Below are 13,914 nucleotides of genomic sequence, written 5' to 3'. Positions count from 1 at the left end.
TGTTTTGCTTAGGGTTCTAATATTTATCCTTAACATCTTTGATGGATTAATGAGTAAAACCAAGCCTGTTGTGATATGCCTCTGGATCTATGTCTATTACAACTTTTCCTTGCGGCAAAGATGGTTCATAAGGTTTCAGAGGCACAGAGTGCAATGAAATTATTTAATGTGTACTCGGCTAGAATCTGCATTTCTTTGGAAGAAAGCTTGGCTTTTCTCCACAGTATCAGCAAATTTGCTAGTTTAGAGTGGGGGGAGGCAAGGGAGGTGCTAGCAAGCCATGGAGGACATAAGAAAAATAAGTTGGACATGAGATCCAGACATACTGAAGGCTCGGAGCTTGCCACAATACTGGGTTTAGGGGGATGCTCACAAGCCAAGACACTATGAATAGGCAGCAGTCTTTTGCAAAGGAAGGGTTAGAAATTTTACACCAATATGAAGTTAAGAGCTGATGCCCCTAGAGTCAGACACAATGGTAAGTATGGTACAAGCTGTTGACTGCAGTATCTCACTCGCATTGGTGTAAGTCAGGAGCAAGCATAGTGAAGTCCAAAGATACACGCCGCTGTAAAAGCAGAATCAGGCATCATTTCTACATGCTGTGGGATTTATTTGCTGTTCAGGATTTACAGTCTTCTCTGACAATTGCTTCTTGCAGCCACAAAACCAAGTACATCCTACACTGAAGCACAGCAATAACAAGATTTGAATGTCATTAGGGGCTGCTCCTACACATCTTGTATTAAAGCAGCTAAGTGTTTAACCCATGAATAGAGCTCCTATTATCTTTGCTTTTGAAACCTCAGTATGGATCACTTAACCGCTCTGCAAGAAATCCCATGGGAGACCACCAACAGCAGGGAACAAAGTCAGGCAAAAAGGATTGTATCTGCTAGAGCTTTTTAAACATGTTTTTCATATGAGCGCAGGGTCAACTTGAATATTACTCCTAATATGGATTAACCTAAGACAGATTTCTGCAGAGCATGAGGCTGTAAGAGAATTTGGCCAGACAGATAGTTTTTCACTGAAAAGCTCTGCCAATTACATGCAGCACAAAGGAGAGACTAATGCACGAAATGCATAATATGCCTCCTCCTTCACAACATGGCGCTTAAAAATAAACGTTACAGATCCTATTTGCATTTTCCATCTGTGCTCAGGTAAATCCAAGTCTGAGATAAGAATCTGTTTCAGCATAGTTCATCTAGCAAAATGAGCTACCAAATTTGTGGGTTCAGTTTCCACGCAAGAAGGTGGCCATTTGAGAAGTTGCAGTGTTGTATAGGGTCAGCTACAGTCTCAGCAACAGTTGTGTAAATCTGGAGGACTGGGGTTGAAGAGGTAATAGAAGTGTGAGATCTACCTGTATGTAACTGATTGAGAAGAAACCTAGATCCTCTCTGCTGGCTAACAAGCAAAATACCTTATTCACTAAAATATATTTTATAAATAGTAACTGATCATTAGCAAATGTATAGTACCCTGGCTTTTTACTTATGTTTTAATGTTTAAAACAGATGTCAGATTGATAGTACATTAAACAAATTTCTTTTAGTCACAGAAAAGTTACATACTAAAAATGGTGAAAAAGTCTGTTTTTTCCTCTGCCCTTAACCCAGTGACTTAGAAGGACTGACTTGAAGAGGCTCCTTCCAAAGGGAGACGGGGTCAGACTCCAGCTTCATCTTTGGCATTCCTTCTGAGATTGCAAACAGATAGTTGTGATGATGGCAGCTGTGTGCAAAGTGAGGTGAAGAGATTAAGGCTATGAAATGCAATCAACCTATGCTACCAGCCAGCTGCAATCTACTCTTTCTATGAGTGTATTTGCAACAATGTTTTAGCAATAGTTTTACAAATTAAATGTAGGGCTACATATTAAAACAAAAGGGCTTGCACATGCATGCATAAAATCTGTGTTAAGAGTTGGCTATATCCTGCTTCCTGGAGCAGCAACAGCGCTGGAAAAGAGATTCGGGATCACGACTATGCTGTGAACCTGCCTGCAGAGCGAATCAGAACATTTCCAGAGTACTCTCTACATGATCTGACTACGGACTACACTAGCTCTCAGTCTGGATGTCACCACCGGACTTGGATACAAATACATCTCTCTCACGAAATGTGAAGACCTTTACTGTTAGCCAAACGAATTATAGATGCTCATTTCCTAAGGAAATGCTTAGCACGCCACTGCTAAGCAAGGAGAAACAGGGATGCTGACTTCCCCTCCCTACTCTGCTCCTCTGAGGTCTTCTTTTGTAGGTCTGCAATGGAGGAGAAATGAATCTCTCCTCAGATAAATCAGACAAGCTTTTGTTGAGCTGGGCAGTTTGTTTCCTAGTTCAGCCACAGGCAAAGCTCATCCAGAGACAATAATGTGTTGCATATGAGTTTTCAGGAAAAGACACCTCACACCTAGTAGTGAACAGCAACCTGAAAAATGTTTCTGAATATGCAAGTAGGAGAAGAACAACTTAAAAAACCTGTACAATTATTTTACAAATACATTAAAAAAAAAGAGCCTGAGAAATCACTGTTGATCAGTGGTTACATTCAATTCATTACATTAAATTCAATACATTTCAAGCCAAGTTTAGTTTCTGAATATTTTTAAACTGATTTGCATAGCATCATTCCGTAAGGCCTCAACTCAGCAAAGCTCATAAGTAGATGCTTTATTTGAAGCCCTTGCATATGTCACCAAATTCAATAGGATCATACATGTCATTAAGTGCTTTTCTGAGTTGACACCTAATTCTTTGAATTTACAGGAATTTCCAGGTGCTTATTTAGGTCATAAGAGATCTGAAATATTTTATTGTAATAGGTCTTCAGGAAAAGAAAAATGTAATGCAAAAGTTTGCTTTCACTAACCATCAGGAAAGGTGTGTCCCACTATTACAGAAATTGCAACTACATATTAGACGCCATTCTAGGGGAAAAAAGAGCCATATATTGTAATAGTCACTTTGCTGAGATGGAGATTGTATTGAATTGAATCGTTTATGTGTTGTCAAAATTTACTGCATGGTTCAGAATTAATCAGAATTAAAATTCACTACAACTTAACATTTTGTTTGATCTTAAAGGTGGCTTGCACATTACATACAAATAACTTGCTATATGAACTTCCTGAAGAATTTATTTTATACTGTAATTTAGTGTCAAAGACTTAGAGACAACAGGAGTATATTTGAATTGTTTTATGAGCACAGTGTAATCACTGTAGGGTCTACTTACTTATTTTCCCTTTCACTGAATAATATTTAGTTTCTTTTCTAAATCTTCTCTGCCTTTACAAGAGAGGTAACACTTACTAATGTCACTCCTGGGGCAAACTGTTGTAATTTAACTTCCAACCCTTAATCTGTATTCTGTGAGCTAAGGTGTTTTACCCATAGCATCTATTTGTCTATTCAAAAATGCCTATACATGTACATGCCTGAATTTTGTGCATATAAACATTTAGATATTTGAGTAATTCTGTAATATAGCACACGCATTACGCACCCATGGTGGGTTATGGAGGAGTGTGTTATTTGAGTTCTTACATGAAAAGTAGATGTCTCCTGCACATCATGTCACTGCCAGAAGTTATCCTTTGTGGCAAACACCTCTTGGCCTTTCAGAGCAGCATGTTCTCCAGGCAAACAAGTTGTCAGACATGTGCTGTACCTGCAACTTAATAAAATGGGTGGAAGGAACCAGTAATTTCAGCACTGAGTTGTCATGGCAAGAACCTCTACTATCCAAAAGGTAGAACTGCAGTCATGTAAGTATCTCCATCTTACCAGGCAGACATGAAGGAAGTAGAAGCAGCAGCACTTAGTACCTCATGCATAATCTCCCTTAGTGAGACCACAGAGAGCAAGCAAGCCACTACCTCCAGTGGCCCTTGCTGAAGAGTCAGCACATCTACAGTACTCTTATGTGAGATAAATATCAGTTTTCAAAACTGATGGAGCCATGATGATGGTCGCCAAACCACGCCTTTTCCTTAAAGGTGGTACAACAGTATGTGCTGTACTGTGGCATAACTTGGCCATCTCTGTATGTACATAACTTGTGCAGCTGCAGGCATGCAAACCAGTGAACAAACCACTGATTACATGTGTGTGCAAGTGGTCACCATGTAGTAGCCACTGCTTAGGCATGGCCAGCAGCATGGCTCTGGAAATTGCAGGCAGCTGGTATGTTTTGTATGATGCTGCTGATGTGGACAGATTGGTTTACCAGCTCTTTTTCCTCCCAGTCCTTAAGTTCATCAAAGCAGAAATCATTACGAGGCCAAAACCACACAGATGTAGAAGATCATTTCAAGATACTTCTGCTGTCTGCTACTGCAAAACTGCTGTTAGTTAGCTAGCTCATGAGGGTTTTTCTCTGGCTCCTCGGTCTCCATAGAGCTTCAAGAACCTGCCTTTTTGTCTTGCAAAGATGGGAACTCATTCCCTAGAGGAATATGTTTGCTAGATTCTCAATGAATCTTGCATCTTTTGGTCCTATTTATGGAGTTTTTTTCATTATGATGGAAGGTCTGGGGCATAGATAAAAGTTGGTGCTTGAACCATTAATAATGAGAGTAATTCTCAAAGATTGTAAAGGGAGTATCGCCTTCACCAAAATTTTCCCTGAGTCAATAAGAAGTGTTTACAATGTGTTACCAGTTCTACGAATTCAAAAGCTATTAAAATGAGAAATCATATAGTGTACGACGCAGTCATCTTTGCCATACGTGGACTAATACCTTACTCTTCCAAAAACTGTATTTTTTCTAAGGCACAACAAATATCTTGTCTGAATACTTCCTTTTCTTGTAGCATCCAAATTATAGCCAAGCAGGTTTTTGCACCCACTTTTGTTAATGCCTATCTAAGTAAAGCAAGATTAATGATAGTTATCAAGCTTGTTTGCTTAAATTTGTATAATTGTCTTTGGTTTATAATATCCTTGATAAGCCTGTGGTGTTGTTGACAGATCAATTTCAGAGGTAAGCTGAAACACTTCTTTGCTAACTTGGCTGCTAGGAACCGCAGCAGGAAATGCAGTCTACCTGTTCTGTTCCTCTCTCCCAGGGGAAAACAGCACATTCACGCTTCCCCGCCGCCTCCCCAGGCAACTTGGTCCACAGGTTTGGAGAATTTATGCAGAAGTTCAGCAAAATTTCACTGTCACGCATGGGCGTATAGTACCAGCTCCACCTAGCACACTGTTTTCTGTGGGACTACCCAGTGTGGTCAAGGGACTTGTGGACAAGTAACTCAGAAGGATAATAATACAATTTTTAGTTAATGAGAGAACATCAGAAAAAAGGACTCCCGGAAGCTGTGAACTGCAATATCTCCTTACTGAAGACAGAATGCCACATGGCAAGAACAGATGGGTAATCCTTCCGTGATTATGCTCGACCACTGGCTGAAAGAAAAACCTGTCACAACACTGAGGGCTATATATAAAGTACATATACATGACATTTCCCCCCATTGGTAGTAAAAGGTTATATATGCTAAGAGGTTATAAAGAAAAAGGGACGCTTTAATATGATGGTGAAGGGAATAATTCTTCCATGTTCCTTCACTTCCTGAAGTGGAGCATATGCCAAGGTCCTGAACTAAATTTATCTCTTGGAAGAAGTAATATATATTCCACATACTTATTAGATATTGTATATAAATTGAACATAGAAAAGTACCTGTTTTTATTGTCTCGGTCTATACTTACCCAGAAGTGAAAAATAAGGATTATTTATGTTGCTAATTTATAGATCCTGTTACCAGAATGAAATGTTGGTGTTAAAAATTTGTCTTTTGCATATACATTGACAGCAGAGCTTGCGTTTGCAAACTATTAAGTGGGAAAATGGAACAAGAGTGGATTAAGAATGGCTTGCTGGAATCTCAAGTTTTACAAAACCACCAGAACTAAAGGCGTTTCTTGCACACAATCTTGTCACATCTCCATTGACTTTAGTTCTGCCAATGCGCGCTAAGAGAGAACGTGGCTTTTGTAACTCACTTGGAGAGCAGATAGATGTAAAATGAGTACGTAGCAAGAAATCCTGGGGTTTTGTTTGCTTATAAAAAGAAGATATGGAATAGTGAATATTCGTGGTACAGCATACCTGAGTTGTGAAGAATGTACATGTAAACCATAAAATGACTGGAGAACAGAGTAAGTTAATGACGGTGCTGTGGTTCCAAAAACATCAAGATACATTTCCCGTACCTTTAAAGTATAGCAAGACACCAGTGTTTAAAAACAAAAAGCAATGAGTTGGGAACTTGTTGCAGAGCAGACAGTGAACTGTAGTCTGAGACGGTGAAATTTTTATCAGCCTATCAAAGAGTAATTCCCTATCCTGTTTTTGCTCTTTCAGATTTGATGTGGAGACCAGTAAGGCTGCCAGCCTCCCGGGGAAAAGGTGTATGTCCTCTATATGTACAACACTTCACTAAAATTATTAGGGGTGGTATGTTGTTCCTGCTAGTGATAGAAGGAAAAGAAAAAAAAGAATTTCCCACTTCAGGGGAGAAGCACAAACCTCAGGAAGATACCTCTACTGCTACTGCAGATTACTCATAAAACACTGCTCATGCTCATGGCCTATTTTCAATCTTTTCTATTCCTAAGGTTCATTCCTTAGGTATTATGATTTTTTTAAATCATAAGAATATACACAAATTTGCTAATTGTTCTGGATTCTTCACAGATTTTCTCTTAAGGTTGAGTGTCTATCCTTAGACAAATCAGTTCATTCCCAGATATGCCTTTTTCCCCTTCACCCTGATAACATATATCTGAAATCTAAATTTTTATGTGAAAGGGACATGACTGTTTTTAAGAAAAATGCAAATCTTCACTCTGAAATAACTTAGTCTTTCACTGATTACAGAATGTGCTTCTAAACCGCCTATGAGTCAGCCTGTGAGTTGGAGTTCAGATAAGCCCGTAGTGTTTGTTCACCAGATGGACTGTAAGCTCTTCAAAGTAGAGGAAAGGATATTGCTTATTAACATTGCTCTAAACTTCACTCATTTCTTTGTACAAAGTCTGGTTACTTGATTCAATTTTAGACTATGTCTACACTGTAAGGAGGAGAAAATGTATTTTTATAACAGGATAGGTAAATCTAGCAAAGTAGATCAGAGTAAAAATTTTACGGGAACGGAATATGGTTCTTTTTTGACATCATTCTAAGTAGCCAAGATTGATACCCACCTCCTCTCAAACACACCCAGGCTGAATTTACATACCTATGCAGTGGTAAAAAATGTTTAAGCCAATTATCTGTTAGGATTTTAGAGCAAATCAGCCAAGTCACATTAGTTATCCTTGCTTAAAACACCATCTCTTTGACACTTAAATGCAACCATCATAATACTTGCCTATTAAGATTCAAATCTGGTTTTTCTCTTATATAGTTTGTGCTAGATACTAACAGTCTCATGTAACATGGGCAACATCACGAATTTTCAGAGTGGTAACTCTCTCAAATATCTTCCGTGTAGCCAGATTAAATATTTTCTGATGCAACATAGCTCACCCAAGCTGCCATTATTCATGAATGTGATAATAAGAAAAGTCCATTTTATGGTTTTAACTTTTATGTAATTTCTGATTTTAGTTTGTTCTTAGGATTTGTACAGTTCAGTTTTTCAGTTTTTGTGATTTTTTTTCATCTTCAAATTCTCACAAAGCTCAGCCTTGCCCTTTTTACTTTCCAGTTTGAATCAGCACAGGAAAAAATAGTTAAATTATTCTCCTCCTTACTTCTATTTGGCTGTTTTCTTTAGCAACAGAAGAAGGATGTTTTGAGCAGTTAGTGGTCACTGGTCATAGCACAGTTTTAAAAATGAACGCCATACCTACTGTACTCTCCAGATTTTACATAATCTCTATAAATACAGGGAAAGGATGATGTTGTCAGAGAGGAAGCCTGCTCCTCTCCCCACTCCGCTTTTTTACTCGGTGCAGAAGTGTCTCATGCTGAGGGTCCCACCCATACACAGGGCTGACTTTACACTGAAGACTCAGATCTTTATGGCCTATAAATTATTGTGGTTTGCATACAGATCTTCTCTCCAGACATGCTTTCAGTAGGACACACGTGAGACTGAGCATACACTGTCCTTATCAGAAGATATTATTTTTCACCTTTGGATTTGGTTTGTAAAGTGGAATTAGGCTTACAAGAAGAGGCACTGTGCAGGCAGATTAAAAAACTCCCTACTTCACTACTATCATCAGATAATGAGATCTTTCGGATTAGAAAGCCAATACCAGTATGGGAGAAAAAGGCAACTGAAGCCATCCGTTACGTACACTATTTTAGATACTGGGCATTTAATTACAGTCACCTTGTGCCTATGCCTGGTACTTGCAAACCTCAGAGCTGTAGAGGTGTTGCACCTCGCTCTTGTTCTCACTCTGCTGAGGCCAAATGCTGCCAGCGACCCTTGCTTAAAAAGAAAATCTCTGTCTTGGAGGATTTGGACCATTTTTGCCCATGAAATGGTTTGCACACATTTGTGCCAGCGTTGTACAGGGGGATGGCTGTTCGTCAGATGGGGGGAAACGACAGAGTCTTTAAAGGCGTACCTATGCTGCAAGCAGTCAAACCACTTGGCTGTTGCAGGGCCCACACAGGCTGAAGGCCCCACAGACTGAACATCTCAACCGGGTCTACTTTGAGCAGAGATGGAGTAACAGCCTTTCAAAAGTAAAGACTGGCCAATAGCTACATGGCAGGGAAATTAATGAATATATGCAGAGTTCATGATAAGATCTGGAAGTTTGACGATTTATCGACGACATTTTCTTTCATTAAGGAGCGCAAGCCGCGCCACCTTTTTGCTGCGGCCATTTTTAAGGCGACGAGCCGAAACGAAAAACCCCCATCTGAAATGGCTGCAGGTCAGTTCAGCGCGAACTGGCTCCAAGTCGGTTAAAAAAAATACATTAATAACAACAACAGAAAAAGGGCCGAATACCAGCCTTCACAGGCGAATCGTCTGCCGGTCGGGAGCGGGGGAAGGCGGCAACCGGGCGGGAGGCGGCACCTGGCGGGCGGGAAGGCCGCAGGCCTTCCCGCCCGCCAGGTGCCGCCTCCCGCCAGTCGCCTCGCGCCCGTCGCCTCGCACCCGTCGCCTCACGCCCGGTTCCCGCCCGCCGGCGCGCAGCAGCTTTCCCTCAGAAGATGGCAGTCACCGCCCGCCCCGGCGCCGGCCGCCCCTTCCCCCGCCCGCCGTGAGGCACGGAGCCGCCCCGCCCCGGCCCCTTCCCCTCACGCAGGGCCGGGGCTCGCTCGCCCGCCCGCCGGCGGCAGCAGCAGCAGCCCCCGCTGCCGCTCCTCCTCCGTCTACAGCCCACCCTCCTCCTCCTCCCTCCTTCCTCTTCCTCCGCCAACCCCACCCCTCGCCCCGGGCTGGCCCGGCCGCGGGCTGCCGCGCCGCCAGGGCTCCCCGCCGGCTTCCCCCATCCCCACGCGCCGCGCACACCTCCTCCGCCCGCCCGCCCTCCCTCCTTCCCCACCTCCGCCCTCCTCCTGCTGACGTCTGGCTCTGCCCGGCTGAAAACTCCGTGCCGCGGCGGATGCGGCGGCTCTCGGGAGCGCGGCAGCAGCGAAGATGGTGGCCGCTCCGTGCGCCCGGCGGCTGGCGCGGCGCTCCCGCTCGGCGCTGGTGGCGGCGCTCACCGTGCTGCTCCTGCAGACCCTCCTCGTCTGGAATTTCACCTCCCTCGACGCCGGCGAGGAGCAGCGCGGCGGCGCCGCCGGCCGCGAGAAGCGAGACCGCGGCGGAGACCAGCGGGCGCACCCGCAGCGCCGCGGACCCGCCGCCCCGCACGGCAAGGCGATGGTAGGCGCGGGCAGAGGGCGGCGGGAGGGGAGCGGCTGCGCCCCTGCCTCACGGCGTTTCGCCGCGCTTCTGCGGAGGGGGCTGCCCGGCAGGCGCGGGGAAGTTGGGGCGAGCGAGGCGCGGTCGCCCGGGGCTCGTGTCCCCCCACCCCGCGTGGGCGCCTCCCGCCGCCGCGCAGGTGCCGCGGTGCGGGTCCGGTCCTGCTGCGTGGGCTCCCACCCGCGGCGGGGGTCCTGGCTGCCCGCGCCCCCGGCACGGCCAACGGCGGAGGAGCCGTGCGGCGGGAGCGCCCGGGCCGCGGCTGCAACGCCAGAAAATGCATCAGTAGGATCCTCTCCTCTCCTCTCCTCAGTGCCTCTTCGGCACTGCCCGCCTCTGCCGCCGGCGTTTCGGCGTCCCCGAACTTCGCTGGAGAGCTGCCTGCCTGATACGTTCCTAAGGGTTTATCTTACTGCTACTTTATTTTTTCCACCTGAAAACCGCACAGGCGCTATTCTTTATTGCACAGCTCTATCAGGCCCAGTCGGTGACAGGCAGTGACATTTAATGCAATCATTTTATTAACCGCTAAAAACTCAAGCATACTGAAACTGTGCCCTCGCCCTCTCTCTTATAATTTTCTTTTGCAAACTCCCTAGTTTTCATTTAAATGACTCAGGCCTGAACCGCAAGGGGTTGCAAAGCTGGCCCTATTGCCAGTTGCATTTCTGAATTTTCTAATAGGCACGTGGAAAAGCAAATTAACAGTGTTCTTGGTCAGTTAATGCAAACCTCAGAAATACGTGTTGGTGTGTACCACTGGTACATAGTATTCTTCAGCTCAAGAGAAGCTTCCTTTGGTATTCATTTAATTCTTTTAGTAGTAGGCTTATGTTAAATAAGTGTCGCCTCTTAAAGTATGCATGCATATTTTTGTTTGTTTCTGTATTTCTGTTTACATCTTGAGAGAGAAAGCAAGAGCTTGGGGCTCAGAGATGACTTACCCTCATAAATGACTGTGGGTGTTTTGGCCACGGAAAGGTTGCAGAGAACCTGTGCCCTGAGCACAAGAGTGCTCTGTCACTGACATTTGGGACAACTTTTCTGAAAGGTAGTACATACCCATCCAGTGTCTGCAGATCCTGCTGTGCTTTCTAGATGTAAAAATTAAAATTCTTGCTTACCGAGTTCAATTTTGTCTCTATGTGTAATCTTATCTTGGTACTTGCTGTGTTCATAAATGTAACTATTCAGGCTCCGCTATTTTTCCTCCAGCACTCTGCCCTCTGCCTCTTTTCCTATCTGGCTAGTCTTTTATTCTTTTGTCCTTCATTCTTCCACAGCTTCTCGGTCTCTCCAGTGTGGGTTCTTGAAGGTTGGTGGGTGCTGGTACCTGGGCAGGCGGGGGGCCGGGAGGGGGCAGGCTGCGTCCGGGGCTCCAGCCCCACTCTCCAGCTCACCAGGCTTTCTAGGAAGTAATCCTCCTCTGTGGGCTCCGGGACAGTGTCAGAACGAGTATCGTTAGCAGTTGTCTTACAAACATCCTGGCACAGTGTCTGTCTGGTTTGTGCCCAGTGCGTTGGAACAAATACTGAGTTCGGGGCTGAGAGCTAATTATTTCTGTGCTGGTGACATGCGGACATAGAATATGATTATTTTGATGCTAGCAGTTATGAATCATGTCTTTGTGCATACAGATTTGATCGAAGACCTAAAGATGGAGCACTGGGGTTCCGAATAGAAAATATGTTTTAAAATACATGCTGAGTGTACCTATTTTCCCCTCGTTATCTAAATGACTAGTATGGATCACCCTGGGCTGTCCCACAATGTCTGACATTAGTATTAAAAAAACCCACAATGCTCAAGAAAAGTGACAGCGTGCTTGACAACGTACTTTGTCAAGAGGTGATTTGGCAATACTTCTTCAAGATGACTTTATGGTACTTGTGGCTTTGCTTATCCTGCACACTGGGAAGTGGCTGCCATCCTTAAAATTACTTTGTCAGAATACAAAACCCCACATTTAAGTATCTGTCTATTGATTAAAAAGTGTGCTTAGTGGAAAAGCGATAGGGAAATCGGATTTGTGCAGATTTCTGCCTTAACAACCTGACAGCTTGCTTAAATTGGTAGGTGAAGTTCCCAGGCACTCCCGACATGCAAATGTTGATTTATCTAACCCTACCTATGTTGCCTGTCTCTGAGGCAAGCCCATTTTTCATTTCAGAGTCAATTCATGGGGAAAATACCTGTTTAATGGAATTAGATGATATAGAATCGTTGTGAAATAAGTTTTTTTTAATGTTGCTTTGTTTCCACATTACAGTACAATTTGTGTAGCCTGAGCAAAGTTGTTGTCCTTCTCAATCCAAGTTTCCCATAGTTTATGTATGTCAAATTGTTTTGCAACAGTTGGAGAAGCTGGCTGGTGTGAATACAGTAGTCCTGTTACATCCAAATTACTTTGGGTTAAGTGCGTCTGAGAGACCCTGCAAGGATTTTTCAAAGATTTCTCAGTCTTGCATTTTAACCAAAAAAGAATATTAATTTTAATGTGTCTTTGGTCTGTTAATGGGGCGGTGTGTTTAATACATCTTTGGGGAGTGTTTTCTGGAAAGGCTGCTAGATGTTTGTCTGCGATGTAGTACCTGATTGCTTTTTTTCACTCTGAAGAGAGCCTTTAACACATGGATGCCCTGATAACTGCCTTTACAAGAGCCTTTAAACTAAATGAAGTTACACAAACCAAATTTTGGACACTTTGCAGAAGATAGTGCTTCTCAAACCTATGTCTGAAAGTTGCTATATGAGGTTACAGCGTTTTTGTTTGTTTATTTTTTTTTCTTTGTCTCTGACCTATGTACAAGACTAAAATGGTGGTACATATTTTACTTTACTGAGCTGGACATAAGTAGTGTGAGGATTTGGTAATTTGTATCTGTGGGAAAAGAAACACAATCCTTTGAACCAGGTGTTTAAGAGGCACTTAGACTTTTATTAAATGCTGTCAGATACGTGTAATAAGCAATTTCATTTGGAAAATGAAGTAACGTCGTACCATAGTAAAAAATGTTTCCACTGTACCTGTGCATAATTGAATATGAATTGCCAACTTGGCAGGAAGAAACGATTTTGAATTGAGCAATTCTGCAACTGAAAACATCTACGGTGCTAGATCGCCTGGCCAGCTACATCTGGAGCTTTCATTACTCATAAGTAGTTTCCTGCAGTTGTTCCCCATTTAATTAAGCTAGGTTATGGATATCTTTAAAGAAGCATGAATTGTATCAGTAGCGGTGACTTTGGTGGGTGCTCGCAACCATGTATGATTTTTGCGCCTGTTCAGCACCCTTTGCACAAGCTTTATTAATTCAGCAAAACTCAAGCATCAAAAGCAAGCTAGAATTAAGCTACCTTCTGAGAATGGGTTGATTTTTATGTAAGGGTGTTTATCTTTGAAAAGTATGCAACAGCTTTTTGTGAAAATACCGTAAGCATGCTGCTTAGTCTCAGGCTTTTTTAATGCAGCCTGCTGGTGATGGTGGAAGGGGCTGCTTGGTGGATGTTGTGTGTTGGGAGCCCAAACGGAAGAAGAAGGAATGCAAATCCCCGCTTCAGGGCTGCTGGTGATCAGAGGGGTGTGACAGCAGAGCATCTGCCCGAAATGTTCAGAACGGTAAAGAGAAGGTGTTGTGTGTTTGGGGACAGTGCGGATTATCTGTTTCAACTCCAAGCAGAAGTTAAGCTAGGGAGGACAGTCCTGCGGATCACTAGTGCCTCTCCTCCTTATTTTCATTTCTGTAGTGGGAAATGTGGCTTTTCTTCAGGGAACGTGGAGAGTGAGGCTGGGTCCACTGCTTCTCCATGGGTTGGTCAGCTGAATGTGCTCAAGGAGGTTATATTTCTTCTTGCTTCTTCCCCCAGCTCACTTACGTGATGCATGCTGAGCTCCACCAGGCTAAAGATGCAAGAAGCTAAAAGTTATTATAATGCGTGCGTAAGCTGTAATACCTGTTGGTTACTGAAACTAGGACAGGCATCCAGCTGCAACTCTACTCAACATGAA

At 43.6% G+C, this 13,914-nt stretch overlaps 1 protein-coding gene and 1 long non-coding RNA gene across 3 annotated transcripts in view; one reads left to right on the top strand and one right to left on the bottom strand.

The window, feature by feature from the left end:
* Nucleotides 1–655: 655 nt before the first annotated feature.
* On the bottom strand, nt 656–9,866 carry LOC140658777 (uncharacterized). The gene is made up of 3 exons (XR_012044867.1): nt 9,541–9,866; nt 3,561–3,684; nt 656–1,740 (listed from the first exon to the last, which is right to left on the bottom strand). It is a non-coding gene; the product is annotated as an uncharacterized lncRNA (long non-coding RNA).
* XYLT1 (xylosyltransferase 1) overlaps nt 9,285–13,914 on the top strand; it is a 206,855-nt gene continuing 202,225 nt past the window's right edge. The window contains exon 1 of one of the 2 annotated variants that reach the window (XM_072877552.1): nt 9,285–9,866. In XM_072877552.1, coding sequence (XP_072733653.1) covers nt 9,636–9,866 — 231 coding nt within the window. In that variant the 5' untranslated portion in view covers nt 9,285–9,635. The remainder of the gene's footprint in view (nt 9,867–13,914) is intronic. The other variant, XM_072877553.1, reaches the window with a different exon arrangement.

The sequence above is a fragment of the Ciconia boyciana genome, chromosome 13, assembly GCF_034638445.1.
Source record: "Ciconia boyciana chromosome 13, ASM3463844v1, whole genome shotgun sequence".
NCBI lineage: Eukaryota > Metazoa > Chordata > Aves > Ciconiiformes > Ciconiidae > Ciconia > Ciconia boyciana.
This window is presented reverse-complemented; position numbering and strand designations above follow the sequence as displayed.